We start from the raw sequence: 23,095 nt of genomic DNA on the forward strand, positions 1-23,095 counted from the left end.
AGAGAGCGGTCTCAGTCTGCCTTCAGCAACTAGTGGCCATGTCTTTTATCCTCATATAACAAGTCCTAAGAAATTGGAAAAGTTGCTGCAATAGATAGGAGGTGACCTGGAAACAAAAGCAATCAGAGGGAGGGGGGTGGACGCAGGGAGCCACTGCCAGCCCAGCTCCAACTCTGTCAATAATAGAAGAAATACCTTTTGAGGCACAGGGCTGAGGGCAAAGTGTAGTCTGCAATTACACAGCCTTCATGTACCTCACCAAAGGACATTTGTCATGTACCTCACCATTTTCTGTTTCCCCCCAACACAATGCATTTATTTATTTTTTGTCAAAATGAGGGGGAAAAATCTGTGGACTCTCTAAACTGTGTTTTAGGATTATGATGAAAATTACTGGGCACAACAAAACTTTGCTTCACTGTTAGATGTATTAAAATGTTATATTCATGGTTATGATATTGTTATAAGGCAACACCTTTTCCTCATATAACATGGCTACATTGTGGTCCTGTGTGGCTCAGTTGGTAGAGCATGACTCTTGCAATGCCAGGGATGTGGGATCAATTCCCACGGGGGACCAGTATGAAAAAAGTATGAAAATGTATGCACTCGCTACTGTATGCACTCGCTACTGTAAGTTGCTCTGAACAAGAGCATCTGCTAAATTACTATACAAGTTATCTTATGCAAAATAATATTCCTTTATGCCATTTTCACCAATAGATTTGCAAATAGTGGAGGGAAAAGGAGAACATTCCTTCAAGTCAACCATACAATCTAGTCAAAAAAGATTCCTTCCAGCATCTGAAGATAACTAGATAAGAACATAATTATTTCCCAAACTAAATGATCTTGAATTTAACCACAAATCAATCAGCTTTCCACTTGAACAACTTCAGACTCCATTGCAGCTCAATCAAATAGATCAATGTGGACCAATTATAGCCTGTTTCATTAGTGTAGGCAAATCATATATTCCCCCTCCTGGCCACCAAGTCACTGTATAGAGGGAATGAACACACACACATTCACACACTAAAAACAACTGGAGATGGAAATCCTTGAAACTTTGCACAACTTTGTTGAAGATGGGTTTTTTTCACTTTATGTTTTGTGCTGTTTGTTAAGAACCAAAAACCCTGGAAATACTGTCTGTATGTATGTGACAGGCTTGCTTTGACCTGTGTTCAGCCTGATTTGGTCCTGGCTATAATGTGACATGTCACAGCATCACGCTCACCCTGTGACTGGAGCTAGGGTCCAGTATAGGCCATGCCTAGGAACAGCAGACACACTGTCCACAACACTGAAGGATTGTCACATTGTATTATTTATCGGCCAGACAGACAGACATCCTTCATTCCAATTGTAGCAGGAATCTCTTTTTTTTTTAATAGTCAGGTTTTCACTGGTGCCGTGCAACAAAAATAATAAATACAATGACTTTTCCCCAAAACATATCATATTTGATAACTATCAGTCTGATTAAGTATGCGATGGAATAAAGCAGGTATTGAATACATTGTAATTTACTTCTTCTTCTTATGAATAATGAAGTCAAATCACACAATAAGCAAACAATAAATTGTCTTGTTGATGAATAATTACTGATCTCTCTCAGTCAGAAACACAGTCTGACTGAGCTCATCAGAATACTCTGCCCATCCATGTACCCGACTGTTGTCTTATGACTAAACCCAAAATGCACTAAGGGGGAGTTTGTGATGAATTTAATGCAATAACATTAGGGTGGGCTGTGGGCAGAGATAAAAAAAAGAATACTATTTTCATTGAGGTGCATCATGGGTCTAGAATGAATAGTCTTTCCAGATATTACTCTCGGTGTTATGAATTCTGTAATAAATGTATTGTAATGTTTTTGAAATTGTACAGTATAACTGCCTTAATTTTGCTGGAACCCAGTAAGAGTAGGTTGCGGCCTTGGCAGGAACTAATGGGGATCCATAATAAATACAAATACAAATGCCTCTATATTGATTTCTCTCTGTGAGTCACATTGTTCTTCAACATAAAATAGCCCTACATTCGCGTAGGAGTTCCACTCGAAGCATAGAAGGGATGGCAGAAGAATGTTTTTAAAGACATTATGCTCTAACTAATGTCAGGTCTTAGACAGAGCTTGAGTCATTTAACCTCCTGACTGGTCAAGATGCTCAGTTCCAGACAAACTTCGATTTAAAATGATGTCCTCCATGAACTACATTCTCTGGAGGAAATGATTCAATTTGACAATGTATTCATATTTACTGAGTGTACCTGCATTACATTTGTATAGATCACTTCAAAGTAAAAATGAAATGGAGAAAATCTAATCAACATATTAAGACATACTGGGCAGTTGTATGGAGTCTACAGTCATATAGGTCCTGCATGGGTCACTCCCATGCTTTCTATATGATGTCCCTTCAAAATCTATCCGAATCACATTAATTTGGATATAAAGATGTGCACACACATTCATCACAGTAAATGGTGTGGTGGAGCATCACTCGCCAAGAGTCCCACCTCAACAATCAGGTTATAAAATCGGCTTTAGATCCGATTAATAATTCACAATCCTGTTAGAAGAGAACAAACATTTCTGTTCAAGCAATTTAAGTTGTGGGATTGTTATTATAGCCGGGTGCTTGAGCCGTGCTGGGAGATGGTCTCGGTGTGGGTCTGCGACGGAGGAGAGGCTGTGAAATTTAAGCTGGCTCCAGCTCGCTGTGTGCGGAAGAATAACTCCATGCTATTTCACAGTATCTGCTTTCTTTATTAAAGCATCGGCACAGTAAACATGTCTTACCCACTTTTATCTGTACAGCCTTTTTATTTGGGATCATCTAACCCCCTCACTCTCTTCCCCCCTCCCTAACTCACTCTCAGGGCACATACAGGTTCTCACAGACAAGAAACCTTGTCCCAAAAGAGTGAACCTGGTTAGATGATAGGTGTCATATTGTTATATGTATCAGGCTATTAGTAAAATAAGTAATATTATCACGCGGTCAACCACCATTCCCATCATCCTTTCACAAAGTAACAGAACAGGAATGTATTACTTTTACACACCAAGACCTCAGCTTATTTAGTAAATATTTAGGTCATCATTATATAACATTTGTATAAATTTAAATACATTTAAATAAATTAAATCAAATATAGTTTGTTTGTGTTTTGTATGAGTAAAACCAAAGCTTTATGGTAAACTACAGTTTTAATCAGCCACCGTCTAACATTATCCCCACACCCCATACTATTCAACTTAATAGCATATCTTTCTTTCTTATATTGAAACTTTTGGATTGTAAATGAGGTGTTGATATTTAGTCAAGGTAGTGAGATCTTTTTGTGTGAGTGGATCCGTCTGATCGTTGACCGAGTAAGTTGGTGACATGATTGTTATTTGTTTGCAAACACTGACTCCTAGTGTTTCATTTACGACAGTACAAGCAGAATTTGAAAACTACTGAACAAAATTACAAATGTAACATGCAACAATTTGAACAATTTCACTGAGTTACAATTCATATAATGAAATCAGTCAATTTAAATAAATTCATTAGGCACTAATCTATGGATTTCATATGATTGGAAAATATAGATATGCATCTGTTGGTCACAGATATCTTTTTTAAAAAGTAGGAGTGTGGATCAGAAAACCAGTCAGTGCAGCGCGACACATCTCCTTTGCATAGAGTTGATCAGGCTGTTGATTGTGGCCTGTTGAATGTTGTCCCATTCCTCTTCAATGGCGGTGCGAAGTTGCTGGATATTGGCGGGAACTGGAACACGCTGTCATACGCATCGATCCAGAGCATCCCAAACATGCTCAATGGGTGACATGTCTGGTGAGTATGCAGGCAATGAAAGAACTGGGAAGGTTTCAGCTTCTAGGAATTGTGTACAGATCCTTGCGACATAGGGCTGTGCATTACAACGCTGAAACATGAGGTGATGGTGGCGGATGAATGGCACAACAATGGGCCTTAGGATCTTGTCACGGTATCACTGTGCATTCAAATTGTCATTGATAAAATGCAATTGTGTTCATTGTCTGTAGCTTATGCCTGCCCATACCATAACCCCACCGCCACCATGGGGCACTCTGTTCACAACGTGACATCAGCAAACCGCTTACCCACAAGACTCCATATATGTGGTCTGTGGTTGTGAGGCCGGTTGGACGTTTCTCTAAAATGACGTTAGAGACGGCTTATGGTAGAGAAATTAACATTACATTATCTGGCAACAGCTCTGGTGAACATTCCTGCAGTCGGTGTGCCAATTGCATGCTCCTTCAAAACTTCATACATCTGTGGCATTATGTTGGTTGACAAAACTACACATTTTAGAGTGGCCTTTTATTGCCCCCAGCACAAGGTGCACCTGTATAATGATAATGCTGATTAATCAGCTTCTTGATATGCCACAACTGTCAGCAGAATTGCTCACTAACGGGAATGTAAACAAATATGTGCACAAAATTTGAGAGAAATAAGCTTCATGTGTGTATGGAATATTTCTGGAATATTTTATTTCAGCTCATGAAACACTGTATAAACACTTTACATGTTGCGTTTATATTTTTGTTCAGTATAGGTCCAGAGACAACCTCTAATTAGCCTCTATAGGCAGCAGGTAGCCCAGCGATTAAAAGCGTTTGGCCAGTAACCGAGCCGAATATGTGAAAAATCTGTCGATGTGCGCTTGAGCAAGGCACTTAACCTTAACTGCTCCTGTAAGTCGCTCTGGATAAGAGCATCTGCTAAATGACTAACATGGAAATGTCAAATAGGCATTTCCATATTCTTTATACCTATACACCTACCCTCTCAGATCTGCATAAGTGGCTAAGGGTTAGAGCAGGGCAAGTGGTTGTTTCTGGACCAGGCCAAAATGTAGATTTCATAACATTTAAATGATGTAAATAATTAACAATAAACCCCCAGTCTTTGTTTTGGACTTTGATCAAAACACCTTCAAACATGACCATGGGTGAACAGTATACAATGAGTGAAGAAACATTATGGACACCTTCCTATTATTGAGTTGTGTCCCCCCCACCCCACCCCTTTTGCCCTCAGAACAGCCTCAATTTGTCGGGGCATGGACTCTACAGGATGTCAAAAGCGTTCCACAGGGATGCTGGCCCATGTTGACTCCAATGCTTCCCACAGTTGTGTCAAGTTAGCTGGATGTCCCTATGGTGGTGGACCATTCTTAATACACACGGGAAACTGTTGAAAAACCCAGCAGCGTCATAGTTCTTGACACAAACCGGTGCACCTGGCACCTACTACCATACCCTGTTCAAAGGCACTTAAATATTTTGTCTTGCCCATTCACCCTTTGAATGGCATACATACACATTCCATGTCTCAATTGTCTCAAGGATTAAAAATGCTTCTTTAACCTGTCTTCTCCACTTCATCTACACTGCTTGAAGTGGATTTAACAAGTGACATCAATAAGGGATCATAGTTTCACCTGGATTCACCTGGTCAGTCTAAGTCATGGAAAGAGCAGATGTCCTTAATGTTTTGTACACTCAGTGTATATTGTAGGGGGCTATTTAGGGTAAGGAGTTGCATTGTAAGGAGCATAACGTAACATAAGAAGGAAAATTGCACAAATGAATACTAATACCAGTACAAACTCTGTGTCAAAGTAAACACATTCTTGAATAATGTTTAGTTGCGTCTGAAAACGTAGTATTACTGTAACATTATCAGAGATCATTTAATATCATACAGATTAGTACTACTTGCAGTTAAGTTTGATATGTTTATGTTTCTATAAAACAATTCTTTAAAAAAGAGGCATTTCATGCATTAAAAACTGATACACTATATGTTGCGTATCAGAGTCTGATACCACACATTGATAATGAATCCGTATTCAATAACAAAGGCCATTGATTTGGAATTACTCCAGTCCGTATGCATTGTAGTTATCGCCCACTGTCAGAGATTGTCCAGTGTTAATTCCAATGTCATTATCTCTTGGTGCTCTCTGTGTGAGGCTCTTGTGAGGTTCTAGCTTTCTTTCCCACAACCATACTGCTGTACATCTTCTGTTGATGCTCTTTAAATTCTTCTTTCACCTTGTCTCTCTTCAAGCTCCCATCCCTGTAGAGAGACAGACATTCTACAGTTGCCATGGCGCCCTTTTGGCAGCCTTGGCAGAGAGATCCTGTATATTTAGTAAATATTTCATAAATGTATGTTTTTGTAAATTTTTGTTTTTGAATAGCCAAATGAGTATAGATTTAGTCTGGATTAAATCTTACTTGTTTCCTGCCCGAGAATGAACGGCAAAACAGCTTTTCAAAATCAGCTATTTTGACTTGAATTCGGTCGGCCTACATTGGGATGTTTCTACGGTCTCCTTGATCCAAGACTACAATGCAGTGCTGAGTTGGCAGTGAGGAATTCATTGCTCAAGAGCATTCCTTCAAAGTTGAGTATACTGTATCCTGAGTGAGTGCATGGGAAGATAAAAAACCAACGGCAGTGTCCTACAGCACGGAGAAGACGCGGAAGGCAAGACACCCAGCTTCAGGTACCTGCCCCCGGACGACCTGATTTGGCTGCTCAGCTCTCCCTGTTGACCACATGCACCTCCCTCTGTTCAAGCCTTGTGCTATTGACTGTCGCTCCATCTGTTGGAGGTTTGAAGTAGCCTACCCAGAACTTGAAGTACGCTACTCAGAACATTGAAGTAGCTTACTCAGAACATTGAAGTAGCCTACTCAGAACATTGAAGTAGCTTACTCAGAACATTGAAGTAGCCTACTCAGAACATTGTAGTCTAGACCTATACTCATGTCATTCTTTTTTTTTTTTATTGATGTTTGTTTAGCTTTTTAAGCACCTCGAGATATGTTTACTTTCATGTGCTGTGTACTGCAATTCAGACTTTAGCTGCGGCCTACTTGTTTATTTTATTTTTTATTTCACCTTTATTTAACCAGGTAGGCTAGTTGAGAACAAGTTCTCATTTGCAACTGCGACCTGGCCAAGATAAAGCAAAGCAGTTCTACACATACAACAACACAGAGTTACACATGGAATAAACAAACATACAATCAATAATACAATAGGAAAATCTATATACAGCATGTGCAAATGAGGTAGGATAAGAGAGGTAAGGCAATAAATAGGCCATGGTGGCAAAGTAATTACAATATAGCAATTAAACACTGGAATGGTAGGATGTGCAGAGGATGAATGTGCAAGTTGAGATACTGGGGTGCAAAGGAGCAAGATAAATAAATAAATACAGTATGGGGGATGAGGTAGATTAGATGGGCTATTTATAGATGAGCTATGTACAGGTGCAGTGATCTGTGAGCTGTTCTGACAGCTGGTGCTTAAAGCTAGTGAGGGAGGTAAGAGTCTCCAGCTTGTAACTAGTAACACATTATTATAGAACAGTATGATTCCCAGTAGAGGTCGACCGATTATGATTTTTCAACGCCGATACCGATTATTGGAGGACCAATAAAGCCGATACCGATTAATCAGCCAATTTTTTTATTTTGGTTTGTAATAATGACAATTACAACAATACTGAATGAACACTTATTTTAACTTAATATAATACATCAATAAAATCAATTTAGCCTCAAGTAAATAATGAAACATGTTCAATTTGGTTTAAATAATGCAAAAACAAAGTGTTGGAGAAGAAAGTAAAAGTGCAATATGTGCTATGTAAGAAAGCTAACGTTTCAGTTCCTTGCTCAGAACATGAGAACATATGAAAGCTGGTGGTTCCTTTTAACATGAGTCTTCAATATTCCCAGGTAGGAAGTTTTAGGTTGTAGTTATTATAGGAATTATAGGACTATTTCCCTCTATACCATTTGTATTTCATTAACCTTTGACTATTGGATGTTCTTATAGGTACTTTAGTATTGCAAGTGTAACAGTATAGCTTCCGTCCCTCTCCTCGCTCCTCCCTGGGCTCGAACCAGCAACACAGCGACAACAGCCACCATCGAAGCAGTGTTACCCATGCAGAGCAAGGGGAACAACTACTAGAAGGCTCAGAGCGAGTGACGTTTGAAACGCTATTAGCGCGCGCTAACTAGCTAGCCATTTCACTTCGGTTACACCAGCCTCATCTCGGGAGTTGATAGGCTTGAAGTCATAAACTGTGCAATGCTTGACGCACAACGAAGAGCTGCTGGCAAAACGCACGAAAGTGCTGTTTGAATGAATGTTTACGCTCCTGCTTCTGCCTACCACCGCTCAGTCAGATACTTAGATACTTGTATGCTCAGTCAGATTATATGCAACGCAGGACACGCTAGATAATATCTAGTAATATCATCATCCATGTGTAGTTAACTAGTGGTTATGATTGATTGTTTTTTATAAGATAAGTTTAATGCTAGCTAGAAACTTACCATGGCTTACTGCATTCGCGTAACTTATGGAGTGCAACGAGAGAGAGGCAGGTCGTTATTGCGTTGGACTAGTTAACTGTAAGGTTGCAAGATTGGGTCCCCCGAGCTGACAAGGTGAAAATCTGTCGTTCTGCCCCTGAACAAGGCAATTAACCCACCGTTCGTTCCTAGGTCGTCATTGAAAATAAGAATGTGTTCTTAACTGACTTGCCTAGTTAAATAAAGGTATATATATATATTAAAAAAAATATATAAATAAATAAAATAATCGGCGCCCAAAAATACAGATTTCCGATTGTTATGAAAACTTGAAATCGGCCCTAATTAATCGGCCATTCCGATTAATCGGTCGACCTCTAGTTCCCAGCACATTTTCTTTTGATCACAGAACTCTATTATGATAGAATGACATGTTTTAAGGGATCTTTAGTGAGAATAAAGCAGTGAAAAAGAAAGTTTGCTGAGGGTTTCCTTACCACGCCATGTCCAACAGCCCTCCCTGATGTGCGATAGCAGACTTCACTCGGTTGGCAAACTTGGTAGCATCTTCCCCTTCCTATTCAAAGCGGTAATGAAGAAGGATATGATTTAAAAAATATATATATAAAGAGGAGTCTATGGTCCTGGGGGTAAGAGGAGTGTGCACTCTATGAAGGTTTGGGAATAAAACACAACATAAGGTCTGACCAGTTGGTCATGGGTGTTAAATCGAAATGAAACAACGACAAGGTTCCAGTTTAACAAAGTTTACTCTACTATATGAACACACTACAAGGTAGCCATTACACTCAAGGCCAGGTCCAACAACCACCAGACTTCCTGCGCATGCGCACTCTTGACTGAGTGATAGCCCCGTAATAACAGAAATATAGGGATACTTAAAACATGAACTTAACAATCTCCCCCTTTTCTTTAAAGACAAAAAAAACATCAACAACATAATTAAATGTCCAAGTATTATTCAAGATCCCCATTACAAATGGGTTGTGTGACAGCTTTTATTTGTATTACTCAAGCTGCCACTTTCCATTACTGAGGAGCGAGAGCCTGTAGGAGCACAAGACCGGATGCTCCCTTTTTAGTCAGACAGTCAGCAAGCTGTTCCTTTGTGGTCGACCACAGAATCCGCTGGATTCTCTGTGCTTGAATAAGTTCCTTGATGCTGCTAATCTCAAAGTCTTTTCTCTGTGACAGACTTGGTTGACTTCACAGCATCAACTAATGAGTAGTTGTCAGTGACACAAACTACAGGTAGGAAGTGCCATTTTGTCCCACCAGTGATAACCTAGCGAAGCATCACTGAAGACAACTAGTTTCAAAGAGTCATCTTTTCCAACATGCTGAAACTTTAAAGTCACTTGTTGTGATTTCAGTTTACGAACAACTTTGTTTGCCTCATGAATGGTTTGTACAGTGGCGTGTTTTGTGTTAGATGCCAAGTTGCAGCCATCAAACATCAGGTCTACTCTGTCTAGCAACCCATAGAATTTGTCCTATCTTTGACCTCAATTGACCAGCTTCAATTCCACAGAGGGGAATTCCTTTGTACGGCTCTTGAAGAATCCATGTGGATGGGTTGAAGATTCTTGATATAGCTCTCCTGTTGCATCAGTATTTTTCCATCAACTGTAATAAACTCTATGCCAACATAACAAATGATCATGCTCCTCACGGCCAACCTAGAAAACAGCTTTGAGGTGTGGAATCACAGTTGAAGCAAAGGTCTGTGAGCCACCCCAGATAAAGTCATCAACATCACAGGCAAGTACTCCAGTCACATTGCAGTCTTGATCAAGCCAATAGAAGACTGCAGGATCCACTTGTGACATTTTTCCACCTGTATTCAGCATTGTTGCCTTGACTTTGTTGTACCAGTTGAGTGGTCCATCTGCCAGTCCATACACACATTTTTTAGTTTCCACAGTGTTCCTTCACTTTTAGCTTCGGGCGGAGGTCGGATGTGAATGTCCCTTGACAGCTCTGTTCCCTGCAAAAATCCAGATTTGATGTCTATGGAATTAAGTTTCCATTTTTTCTGGCAGATCACTGACATCAGCAATCTGAGTGACTCTGAGGCGCATGTCGGTGAGTCTTTTGGGAGTTCTTTAGCAGCCAGCTCCTCAAAACCTCTAGCCACTAGACGTGCTTTGGGCACTATTCCAGTTAAGGATTCTTTAAGGGTACACACCCACCTTGTTGAGACGTACTTTTGACCAATGTCTTTGACTTCCTCAAACACTCCATTTTTCCTCCAATTACTGAGCTCATCTAGCTTAGCTGAGTCAAATGACACGTCCTTTGTTTCAAATACATCATCATTTTGAATGTCATTCTGTTTTTCTCGATTTTCCATTGATTCAATTCTGATATTATCTACAAGTGACAGGTCAGCTGACCCTGTTGTACCAGAAAGTGTAGCTGGTTCAGAGTACTGCAAGTTGTACCAGTTCTTGTGTTTTACTTTTCCTGCTCGTCCAATGACGGTTGCTGTATGTGGAATACCACTTTCTCTGTCCATTTATTTAACAGTTTGTCCTGTTTTCAGATTGGAACAACCATGTTCTCTTAACACATATGGCTGTTGTTGAATGTTTTCCTCATTTGAACGCTCAATAGTATTACCTGTGGCATGGTTGAAGGTCTCTGCTCCATTTCCTGTGTCAGTTTCAGTGTCCATATCATTGGATGTGACATCTGGTAGGTTTGTGTCTGTTACTGTGTCCTTTTTGTCATTTTCATTAGGAGACTGATTCTCAGCTACAGCCCCTCTATCTTGTTGATCATTTACTTTCCGCAATCTTGAGTGATGCACCCTGACAATCATGCCTTCGTGCCTCACAAATATCACCACACCATCTTGACCAATGACTACTCCCGGTCCTTTCCACTCTTGACAGTCAACTCGTTTGTAGTACACTTTGTTTCCAGTTTCGTACTTCTCATCATCATTATTCCCTGAACTGCTGAGTAACTTCTGAAGTCTGTCAACTGTATCATGTCCAAACTGTTTGTAAAGCTTTTGCAATACTTTGTGTTTTTCTTTAGTGCTCATGTTCTCTGTGACTGTCAGAATCTCCATGTGCTCTGTGTCAGTCAGAATCTCATTTTTGCATGGACTCTGTGTGATGTCTTTGTCTAAAATGTTTACACAATAGTGGCCTGAGGTAGTAAGTTCAAGAGTCACTGGTTGTTTAAACATCACTGCCTTGTAATTTTTTATGTCTAATACAGCCCCTGCCTTCTTGAGGGAAGCTTTGCTTAATAGTAAGGGGATATCTGTAGGGACCACCTCTGTTTCAATGTGACACTTAGTCTGACCAATTTTTGCTGGTATCTTAACTCTCTTGGTAGAATGGACAATTCTCCCATCTCCAAATTTGAAAGCTCTTTTGCTTGGTGTGTCAATCATATTTTGTACTTCTTTCATATTTAGTTCACTGACATAGCTATCAAGCCATTTTGCACCACACACTGTCCGTGTACATGCAGTATCAATCACAGTAGATCCTAAGGATTCAACTATAAAAATCTCAGTATCAGATTCATTTGAAAACAGTGTAATGTTACACTGCTCTATCTCTGTGTTTACATTTTCCTCTGTTAGTTTAACTTGTTCATTTTTACGAGGACAGTCTTTAACCCAATGGTAAGTGCTTTGACAAATTGCACATTTCGATCTCCTTCCATATGTGTCCAGTGGATTTGTGCCGGGAAATGGCGCCCTCTTCTGGTTGTCTTGAGAACGTGACTTGTTGGCGCCTTTTCTGTGCTGCTCGGTGTAATATGCTGCGTCACTCACTTGCATTCCATCTGTTATTGGCGCGACAGACGTCTTCTCACCAAATATTCTTTTTAGTGCCGACTTCATAGATGCAAAAGTCAGCACAGTACAAGCAGTCAAAGCCAACTGTTTCTCCCTACCATCTAGACAGGCAGTGTCTAGCAACTTGAACGCTAACACTGCATCTGGGAGAACCATGTTGTACTTGCGCATTCTATTGTACCTCTGTTCGAAATCAATGATGTAGTCCGCCATTGCAACCGAAATATCTCTCTAACACTGTCAAAGTTTGAATATGCCTCGTAGGCACGGTCTTTCTCTTCTTTAAGAAATACAGAATCCAGTGCTGTGATCAAAGTTCCCATACCGTCATCCTTGTTCAAATCCTCAACGGATATTTCCAGTGCTGTATCTCTCGCTCTTCCCTCGAGCGATAATACCACCGCAAGTGCTTGCTTTTTCGCGTCCAGATTAGTAACGCGTGTCCAGATTCCCAGTTCATTTTTCCAACTTTCGTACGACCTCTTCTCGTCGAAGCGAGGTGGCACGTTGTAGTTAGAAGCCATCCTCTGCTACCAATGTTAAATCGAAATGACACAACGACAAGGTTCCAGTTTAACAAAGTTTACTCTACTATATGAACACACTACAAGGTAGCCATTACACTCAAGGCCAGGTCCAACAACCACCAGACTTCCTGCGCATGCGCACTCTTGACTGAGTGATAGCCCCGTAATAACAGAAATATAGGGATACTTAAAACATGAACTTAACAATGGGAGGGAGTAGCAGTAATACCGTATATAGACTGTGACACCCTACCTGTCTGGTCATTGGGGGCAGGTACCACACATTGACCACGATGGCCCAGCTGGTCATCATTCTCAGTAGGTAGCTCACCATGTTGTACTTGGCACTGTTCCAGAAGGCATCTCCAAAGCGTGGGTCATACTAACAGGGAAGGAGATCCAAACGTATATTAATCAAAAGCACAGGAGGTTGGTGGCACCTTAATTGGGGAGAATGGGCTCGTGGTGAATGACTGAAGCGGAATTAGTGGAATGGTTTCCAGGTGTTTGATGCCATTCCATTTGCTCCGTTCCGGACAATATTATGAGCTGTTCTCCCTTCAGCCTCCACTGATCAAAAGGCTTTTACATGGAAATGAAATAAAACAATAGCCGACCAAGTCAACACATAACAAGTGAAGGTCAATATGTAACAATGTTTAATGTCATACAGTAACTGCTGATTGATGACAGAGCCAGGGTTAGAACACAAGAGAGGCATTTCAGAGATTCAGACAATGGACAATTTACTGAAGACTGCAGAGTACCTTGATTGCAACTGGGTATATTGTCCCTCCAATCTCAAAGCTTCCCTTCTTGAACATCATGACCGATGTGTTGTTGATGCAGGTTCCTGCAGGGGATAAAAAGGTCACGAGACCACCACAACCACAAACGTCCAGGAGCATTGGAGTCAATTGCATTTAAATTCAAGTCAATTCAGGAAGTAGACTGACATTTTATCAGAAAAATTGTATACGAGTTGACTTTATGGATTGACTGAAATTAAATGGAATTGACCCCAACTACACCTTCCAGACAGCAGATAAAGGTGGACGAGACACCTAATATAAAGACTACAATAAAATCATAGTATAAGGACTACAATAAAGTATAAAGACTACAATTAAGTATAGAGACTTACCCTCTGGGAAAATCAAAATGGGTAGATTGCTCTTCGCTGCAACATGAGCCCTCAATCTAGAAGAGGATGGAGGGAGATCAATAACCAGGACAAAACTAATCACGATGAAAACAATACAATGTATGAGATGATTGAGTGGCAGTAATGGTAATGTATATCGTTATACAAGCAATAAATCGACATTGGCAAGCGATTTATTCACTTCACAGAAGACAACTGAGTAAATGTATAGATGAAAAAGACATACTAAATGCATCTCCTGCCATCTTTTCCCATTTACTTGTTGTCTCACCTACTGGTAACAGCATGTCGGTCTCTCATCTCCGACCTCTCAAACCACACATGGGGGCAGGACCTCACCATTGATCTCTGGATGACCCCCATCAGCCCACTGTGACTTTGACCCACCTGGGAATAAACCCGGACACAGTGAGCATGACAACTCTAGTCTGCTGAGAACCAAAAGTGATGTATACGATATCAAAAATCAGTGATATGTTGACACAGCCATGTTCATGTTACCCACCATAGCGTAACATCCATCATTGGCCAAAATGACAATGTCAATAGGTGAGGTGTGGTTTGCTACGCATATTCCTCCTTTTTGTGGTTTATTATTTCTGTGAAAAATAAGTATTTATTTCAATGACATCATGACATTGAAAACATTGATACTAATATTACTTCCCAAATGTTTATTTTAGGTAGGTTGGGCTGTATACTAACTTGTTGTGGTATTGGATGGTGGCAGAGAGGCCTCTGGCACAGATCCTGTAGCACATCAGATGGACTAACTCACTGAGCCAGTTCTTCACTCTAGAACACAAGAGCAATGTACGGTAACAGCCAGGGAAATTCTATTCTCTCAAGCCGTATATCAACTCTCGAGCTAGCTAGCTGTTATAAGAGATAGAAACATTCAATGTTCCTATCACCACAGTTTATGAAAGTTCTAAAACATTTGTTGTGTACATCGTTACCTCCTGTTAGGTAGAAACCCCACCAAACTTGTCCCGATCACCAGCCAGCTCAACCCTATGATTGCCAGGGTTATCCTGAAAGAACGATCAAAACAAATGTAAAAAATTAAATAACATTAAAATTGTGTTTAATAATAATAATATTATTAGTAATAATTGCACTCTATCCAATAAATCCACATCAGTTGACAGAACCTGAACTGAACAAATGGACTGTTGATTGGTCTGAGATGGATAGAGTTAAGGGGAGGTGTGGTCAGACCCACCTGAGAGGGAAAAGCACGCAGTAACGTATGATCACGCCCAGGCCCCAGATGACGGTGAGGCGCAGGCTGATGTAGTGAAAGTTGTGGTTGGTGCGGGTCAGGAGGTTCCAGGAGACCAGCTCCTCAGAGGAGAAGCGCTGAGTCACTTGGTCATCCACGATGCTCTCCAGGCCCTTTCTGTAGAAGTAGAATGAGTCGCTCAGCGCAAACTCTCCCCTCGATATGGACTGGGTACGATACCGACGCAGCTCCCCCATCTCGTGTTCCATAGAGCCACCCTCCCTCTGGATGAGTCCTGGGAACAGAAGAGAGGAACAGCACAGATAAATCACTCAGTGGGTAGCATAGTCAGAGATTTTCAGATGTAGGACATTAAATATGATGGATACGCCTGTAGAGTGAGGGATGTATAAGAAGGATTGTATGTAAAGAGTAAAATATACACCTACTAATTAAGGCACTGTATCTATCTATGCTCTTCCTCTATTGGTATAAAGAGATCCCAGAGAAGGAAATGCAGATGAGGAATGCGATGGGGGGACTGTTGTGGCCTAGCCTATCTGTACCAGGTACCACTGAGAGCACTGAGCTTGCATTCCTTTTCTCTGTACTCAGCATTGATGTACTGTATTTTACCCAGTTCCAGTAAAACATGAATACTTTTCTAATAACTTACTGGTTAACAATTTGCTTATGTCATGATTATACAGTTATATATGCTTCAGTATTATGTTCACAGAAGAAGAGTTTTAGACAAAAGCATGGTGGGTTTTGTCATCTCTGCTGCTGAATGGTTTGCTAAATCTTATTGCATAATAACATTGCATTGACTTTACCTTGTTGTCCTTCCATACAAAAAACGGTCCTTTTTTAAGTTTCCTGTCAACCCTGATTTAGAATACCAATGTTTCTGTGATCAAAAGATGATTGAGTGTTAATTCAACAACATAAGGTAGGATTGCAGATAGACAACTTATAGAGACACCACAAAAAGTCCCCAGTATAAATCCGATCTTCTGGAATCTTCAAGGCAGTTCAAAATAGAATATGATATACATGTCTAATAAATAGCAAATTTAACTCAACATAGCTCCACTGAAGACGGTGATGTGACGTCTTTCAAACGTTGTACAGTATATTTCCAGGAAGAGAAGATGAAGGGGGCATACAGTATTTCACAGCATGGGTTGAGGGTTAAGCTACACACAGAGTCAGTTTTCTGCCTGAAGTTATGCAATCCTCTATTGCATCATCAGAGTGGGACACGGCTGCTCCACTCTGCACGGTTTCCACTAGCTTCCATATCCCCAAAGTCAGATTCCATAGCCACAAAGTAAAACTTGGCTACAAAAAAATGCTTTTTGGTCTTAATTTAAGGTTAGGGTTAGGCGTAAGGTTAGCGGTGTGGTTAAGGTTAGGGTTATGGTTACTTTTAAAATATACTTTTAAGAAGATAAATTGTAGAAATGGGCAGACTTTATTTATGATATTGTGGGTATAGAAGCTCGTGATGACCACTCCGCAACCCCACATCAGCTGAGCTGACCAATCATAAGCTGACCAATCATAAGCCACCACACCGACACACAGTCACATGTACAGGGTCTACTCTACTCCTTCCAGATAAGAGCTGAATTCAACCCCTCATACTACAGAACAATATGCTCTAAGAGCAGAACCAAGGACTCCACATTCCAATGGGATGTTGGAAATGCAGTTCTGCTGAATTCAAATATTTCTCCTATAGACCATCAGAACTCAACTCAACTTACTGGATGTATAATTACCTTATTACTGTGTAATTAGTCTAATAATTATCACAAGGCTATTCACATTTCAGTTAGGGGCAAATACAAACTAAAGAGTATTGATTCAAATGGTATCATTCAGCATAGTGAAGGAACAATAGAAAACAATTGCTTAGTACAAAAGTTAACGAATAAAATAAAGATTAGGCTACAATTTGATAGTCATCCACAATAAGTTACACAGACAGGGTCCCTCCAGACCTCAGCATGAACTCATTCATCGATGGGTAGTGAGTGTAATGTCACTCACCATTGGGTAGCGGAGCAGGCACTGGCAAAGTGGGTCGATCCCTGTGTCCTCTCTGGATCCGCAGGGTGGCCCACTGCCCAAAGAACAGAGTTATTTTCAGCTGACCTCACACACAATGCTTTCTACATACTGCATCTTGCCCAACTGCCCCGCGTTCCCCACATTGAACATTAACTATGTCCGTCTGGTCTAAGGGATCAGGGGGCAACATGAATACAGTATACAGAGCACAAAATCCTACATATAGTAGTGAATATAAATCCATTAATATCCGATTAATGCATTTATACAAAAAATATGTATCTTTTCATAAATCATCTGTTCGCAAACAGAATAACATAGTTCTTTATTAGATGCTATATGAAGTTATGCTTCAATAAAATTTTTCCGAATAAAATAAGAAATAGTGAGCTATCCCGAAATTTCAGAATTTGAGCTCTTCCAGAACTTCCAGCAGTTACCTCCAATATCTTGACCAGAATCTGAATGTAGACCGAAGTGACCCCCAGGGAGAGGCCAAACATAGCAGGTATCATGATGAGCCCAATCATCACGGAGAACCACACCTGCAGCAACAAAGTCGTTACACTCCACAGGTCATCCATCCCTACCTCACAGAGATCTGTCATCCACTGGTATGGCACATAGGGTTCAAGTTATCTACAGAAGAGAGACATAACGTTTATTAGCTATTCATTCCAAATAAGCATTATATTTTGTTGTTATAATAGAGGAGACTGAATTCATATTTTTGACTTGGGCCTAGCTAGGTAGTTAGCTATGTAAAGTTAGCTAGGTAAACAGGATCTGAAACGGGATATGAACACCGAAATAGCCGAGAAGAGAACCACTAGAAATAGCTTACATTATTGAGTCTACCATATCCGAGTTTGACTGCAGAACATGAAATGTTTCCAAATGTATTAAAGAGAAATAGTAACCTGAAGACCTCTTCGTTGTTTTAGCGAGTTTTCCATTCTTCTGTACCTCGCTGTAGCGGTAGTGGTTGCAGGTTGCAACCCAACAGTGTAGTCAGCAACAGGACAGTGCACAAGATCTGCTGTAAAAAATAAAACCAGGACGTCACTAGTTACCACATTCACAAAGTCATAAACCGCGCCTATTTCTACAATGCACCTACAAGACAATGCATCTTCTCAGTGGTGAAGAAAATACCCCATTTTCATACTTGAGTAAAAGTAAAGATACCTTAATAGAAAATAACTCAAGTAACATTGAAAGTCACCCAGTAAAATAATACTTGCGTAAAAGTCTAAAAGTATTTGGTTTTAAATATACTTAAGTATTAAAAGTAAATGTCATTGCTAAAATATACTTAAGTAAAAGTATAAATACATTTCAAATTCCTTATATAAAGCAAACCAGATGGCATACGTTTCTTTTTTTTCAATTTACGGATAGCCAGGAGCACTCTCCAACACATAATTTACAAACTAAGCATTTGTGTTAGTGAGTCCGCCAGATCAGAGGCAGTAGGGTTGACCAGGGTTGTTGATACGTGTGTGAATTAGACAATTGTCCTGTCCTGCTAAGCATTCAAAATGTACTTTTGGGTTTAATGGAAAATGGATGGAGTAAAAACTGCATACTTGTATTTAGGAATGTAGTAATGTAAAAGTAAAAGTAAAAAAACCGACTTAGGTAGTACTTTCAAGTGTTTTTACTTAAGTAATTTACACCACTGTATCTTCCTAAAAAAGTGATTTTAAACCGAACTCTAACATTAACCAAACAGCTAACCTTATGCCTAACCCTAACCATAAATTAAGACCAAAAGCATTTTTTTTTTACATGAATTTCTACGATATAGCCATTTTGACTTTATGGCTGTGGTAACTAGTGGAAATAATAAAACCACTCCCCGCACTGGCGAGTTGCTCGAAAAAAGTTCAGCTTTCGTGCATATTCAGCTGCGCAGAAAAAGTGATGCGCCTGCCATTGCAGGTAGCGCTGTTTTTACGCAATCGTAACACCAAATATATTTATAACTAACCCGAGATAGTTTATCTGTGACGTTTACAGTGGAAGGAAATGAAGCATGGTGGGCAGAACAAGCAAGGAGGTGGGCAAAGCTAAGCACGAGCTAGCGAGATCCTATTGGCATATATTTGCATATTTCAGTTAGGGAACGTCTTCTCTATGAAATGCGCGTGTGCATTAACGCAATTCGACATTGCACTCCTTCTAAACAACGCCATTTTTAAAACTTTGGCAAAGCGTCAAGTCTATTCAACTTAGTGCACTGTGTTCGTAACATATTGTCGTTTTGGGAACAGAACAATGTATTGGAGATCAGATGTTTCATCGATGATAAAATTAGCAGAATGTCAGTCCAGTTTCACCTAGTTACATCCTCTCCCGCTACCCGCGACTGAACTTCCTCTCACTACCATATTTGGTGGCGAGAAAACGTTCTAAACGGATGCTTCAGCTTTATAGCCCCTGTGACGTGTCTGGGTTACTCCTTATGTTTGTGTGGTAACACTTTTGATGTTGTCTTTCTGACAAAAAGAAGCATGGAGGATTCAAACTCTTATATTCGCGTCTCCGGATTTGTTCTTGGTTCATTGATGTTCCAGCACTTGAACAGTGATTCTGATGTGGTAAGTAGTTGGCTAGATCGCTAGCTAACTAGCTACGTTAGCTAGTTGGCTAACACCACAACAGATAGGTCTGACCAAATAGCTTACTCATTCAGATACTAGTTATTTTATTAAACTGACCGTACACATGTATGTAACGTTACCTCATAACATTTTGCAGGAAGGTCTCATTCTCGGGGAGACCAAAGCTGAAGAGCGAAGCAACATCACTGACTCTCAAATCGACAACATACAGTTTGAGCATACAATAAGTGAGTCATCAGTTGTGTACCTACATTTTATAATATAATCTTGGTGTGTACTGACTGTCTCACCCTGCTTTCTGTTCCAGACATTCAGAAACACATATCATGTCGCAAGCTCAATAGGTAAACTGCAGTGACTAAAGGTTTCTTAAAATTGTGATTCAGCTGTGTGTGTAACTATTTCAACAGTATATCACTTACTATCATAGATTATTTCTGGAAGCATGTCACTTAAACAAATCTATTTCTCTCCACCTCCCTTAGCTTCTATAATAGAATAGGGGAGGTGAACCAGGATGAAATAAGGCACATTTTATCCAACTATAAGGAGGTAAGTGGAAGAAGATAGCGTGGTAATATTGATGTCACAGATGGTGGTATTGCAAAAGTCCAGGAAGTAAAGGAACCTGTGCCATTAGGCAAGTTGTTTGCGTTTCTTTCCTATCTTGTTTGATAGCAAACAAAGCACACTTTTATTCACCCTCTTTCTTCTATTTGACTTTCCTATCCAGGAGAATGTGATTGGTTGGTATAAACAGCGGAGAAACACAGATCAACAAATTACCTTCAGAGAGCAAGTAGTCCACGAGAACCTGAAGAGAGCACTCTCCAATCACGAGCTGATCTTTCTGCTACTGACACCCAGTGAGATCACAACATCAGGCTCCACTCACAAACTGGAGTATGCAGTCTACAGATCACATGGCAGGTCAGTACATTCACATTTTGATGGCCTTCACACTGTTTTGAATCAAACTGTGTTGCACTGTGAGTAGTCTATCACTGCCTTCACTAAAAACCGATCTGTTCAGAATGGTTTTCTGTTTAGCTCAGCCCTTACTCAGCTCTAGCTTAAGCAGTTTAAAAAATAAAATAAAATGTATTCTACACCGAGTACAAAACATTTGGAACACCTTCCTAATATTGAGTTGCACCCCCTTTGCTCTCGGGAACAACCTCAATTAGTCGGGGCATGGACTCTACAAGGTGTCAAGCGTTCCACAGATGCTGGCCCATGTTGATTCCAATGCTTCACATAGTTGGCTGGATGTCCTTTGGGTGGTGGAATATTCTTAATACACACAGGAAACTGTTGTGTGGAAAACCCAGCAGTGTTGCAGTTCTTGACACTCAAACTGTTGCGACTGGCACCAACTACCATACCCTGTTCAAAGGCACTTCAATCTTGTGTCTTGCCCATTCACCCTCTGAATGGCACACATACACAATCCATTTCTCAATTGTCTCAAGGCTAAAAAAAAATCCATCTTTAACGTGTCTCCTCCCCTTCATCTACACTGATAGAAGTGGATTTAATAAGTGCCATCAATAACGGATCATGGCTTTCACCTGGTCAGTCTATTGGCCTCCCGGGTGGCACAGCAGTGCTAGAGGCATCACTACAGACCCTGGTTCGTTCCCAGGCTGTCACAACCGGCCGTTATCGGGAGCCACATAGGGCTGCGCACAATTGGCCCAGCATCGTCCGGGTTAGGGGGTTTGGCCTTCCTTGTAAATAAGAATTTGTTCTTAAATTACTTGCCTAGTTAAATACAAATAAAATGGCATCATCAGGTATTCCTAATGTCTTGTACACTGTAGTTTTATCCTTGTTTTTGACTCTTGCTGTACAGTCCTTGGATTTAAAGCACCTTTCAAGAAATCCCTTTTTTAAATGTTATTATTATTATTAGTCAGTATTGCAGTGTTCCTGTCCTGGTCAGCAACCTGGGTTTGTTGGAAGAGCAGGACTACTGGAGACTCTCTGCATCTTGTTCATCAGTCAACTACAACCATGCTGTTAGGAAACACAGGTACTACTACTGGGCCTCAGCACTGGGCACTATTGACTTTGAAAAATTTAATATGTGTGTTTGTCTGGTACCTGTATGACTAGTCTTACACTTTTTGTCCTGTGTAGATCTAAATTCTTCTCCTCCGATGGATCTCTGCATGAGGTGGATGAGATTAATGACATGAACAACTCCTTGCAGGGTGAACTGAAGGTAAGTTGAATTGATGGCAAGAGAAATGTAAAAAAAACATGTACAAAAGACTGTACAGTACAACCATTGGTAAACATGGTGTCACCTGGGATTTGTTTATTTCTTTTCACAGATGGCATGTAAGAAAGTGGAGGAGAGTGAACGATTGGTCGAGAAGCTGCTTGCAGACGTTTCTGATCTAAGAAGGATGGTCAATGATGGGAAACAAGAGCTGAGAGAAAGTATAACCTTTGTTTCTATTGATGAATCAGTCTTGATTTATTCTCGTGTGTATTAAACATTTTATTTACGTTTTTGTTTCCAGTCTCCGCAGATGGAGCCTCCACCCCGGCACAGCCCCAGGAGAATGTGCTGCTCTGCGAGGTCATCAAAACACTATTTCCTGGGGAATCTCTACTCCAAACGCAGGCTCTAAACTTCCAGGGGTTTCCATTGCCTGAGTTCTGCTGCAGGACTGACCATGGCATAGACATCGCCACAACACTGCCTTTGATCCTGAGTCATACACTCCCTAAAGCCAGGAAGGGGAGGCTTGGGAGAGGCGGAGGTACATCCTGGAGAAAACGTCCCCTTCGTGAATCATCTGAGGTGCCCAAGAGGAGGAAAGGCATGCTGGAGGAGACTGAGGAGTCTTTGTCAGTCAGTGGGTCAGAGACCGAGGAGGATTTGATCCCACCCAATCAGAACGGAAATAATTTAGATGTATCCAACTCCCCGGTCTTCTGAGGACCCAATGGACCACTCAAGAATGGTCACTGTTTATGGATTATAGGAAATTCTGTGACATTCCCCTGTAACAGTCCTCTATCAATAACTGAAAACTTGATATGTTTGCAGGGATGCCTTCACTACTTAGCTTATTTTTAGGGGCAACATGTTTTATTTAGAAGTGACTGTCCAAATTCTTGATTATAATAACTTTAGTGTTTATCAACAATTTTTTTTATATTCAAGCTGTTATTGAACTTGTACATAATTGCATTAAATTATTTTCACGTGTAGT

At 40.4% G+C, this 23,095-nt stretch overlaps 2 protein-coding genes across 7 annotated transcripts in view; one reads left to right on the plus strand and one right to left on the minus strand.

Moving 5' to 3' along the window:
* LOC139536893 (glycerol-3-phosphate acyltransferase 3-like) overlaps positions 1–18,279 on the minus strand; it is a 47,278-nt gene extending 28,999 nt beyond the window's left edge. For 3 of the 6 annotated variants that reach the window (XR_011667423.1, XR_011667424.1, XM_071337627.1), the window contains exons 1-12: positions 18,159–18,279; positions 17,679–17,877; positions 17,218–17,290; positions 15,160–15,454; positions 14,894–14,968; positions 14,640–14,729; positions 14,440–14,533; positions 14,206–14,321; positions 13,914–13,969; positions 13,537–13,622; positions 13,023–13,151; positions 8,896–8,975 (exon numbers count right to left, since the gene is read on the minus strand). Coding sequence is in view for 4 of the 6 variants with exons in the window: in XM_071337627.1 (XP_071193728.1) it covers positions 8,896–8,975; positions 13,023–13,151; positions 13,537–13,622; positions 13,914–13,969; positions 14,206–14,321; positions 14,440–14,533; positions 14,640–14,729; positions 14,894–14,968; positions 15,160–15,454; positions 17,218–17,290; positions 17,679–17,846 (1,262 nt within the window). In the remaining 2 variants the exon portion in view is untranslated. Of the gene's footprint in view, positions 1–4,516; positions 6,135–8,895; positions 8,976–13,022; positions 13,152–13,536; positions 13,623–13,913; positions 13,970–14,205; positions 14,322–14,439; positions 14,534–14,639; positions 14,730–14,893; positions 14,969–15,159; positions 15,455–17,217; positions 17,291–17,678; positions 17,878–18,158 lie in introns of those variants that run through there. The other 3 variants (XM_071337599.1, XM_071337618.1, XM_071337609.1) reach the window with 3 other exon arrangements.
* A 1,084-nt stretch (positions 18,280–19,363) lies between these two features.
* Positions 19,364–23,093, plus strand: LOC139536920 (BRCA1-A complex subunit Abraxas 1). The gene is made up of 9 exons (XM_071337648.1): positions 19,364–19,841; positions 20,002–20,092; positions 20,173–20,209; positions 20,351–20,417; positions 20,599–20,795; positions 21,781–21,900; positions 22,008–22,092; positions 22,205–22,313; positions 22,397–23,093. The coding sequence occupies exons 1-9, from the start codon at positions 19,755–19,757 to the stop codon at positions 22,816–22,818; spliced, it is 1,215 nt and encodes a 404-aa protein (XP_071193749.1). The 5' UTR covers positions 19,364–19,754; the 3' UTR covers positions 22,819–23,093.
* The last annotated feature ends 2 nt before the right edge of the window (positions 23,094–23,095 follow it).

This window comes from Salvelinus alpinus, chromosome 1 (genome assembly GCF_045679555.1).
Source record: "Salvelinus alpinus chromosome 1, SLU_Salpinus.1, whole genome shotgun sequence".
NCBI classification, from domain to species: domain Eukaryota; kingdom Metazoa; phylum Chordata; class Actinopteri; order Salmoniformes; family Salmonidae; genus Salvelinus; species Salvelinus alpinus.

What these genes read in the sequence shown, in the direction of transcription:
- LOC139536920 (XM_071337648.1), top strand. Translation starts at nt 19,755, where the DNA reads ATGGAGGATTCAAACTCTTATATTCGCGTCTCCGGATTTGTTCTTGGT. An exon ending in GTCTACAGATCACATGGCAG is followed by an intron (nt 20,796 to 21,780) that starts GTCAGTACATTC and finishes TATTATTATTAG; the next exon opens with TCAGTATTGCAGTGTTCCTG. An exon ending in CATGCTGTTAGGAAACACAG is followed by an intron (nt 21,901 to 22,007) that starts GTACTACTACTG and finishes TGTCCTGTGTAG; the next exon opens with ATCTAAATTCTTCTCCTCCG.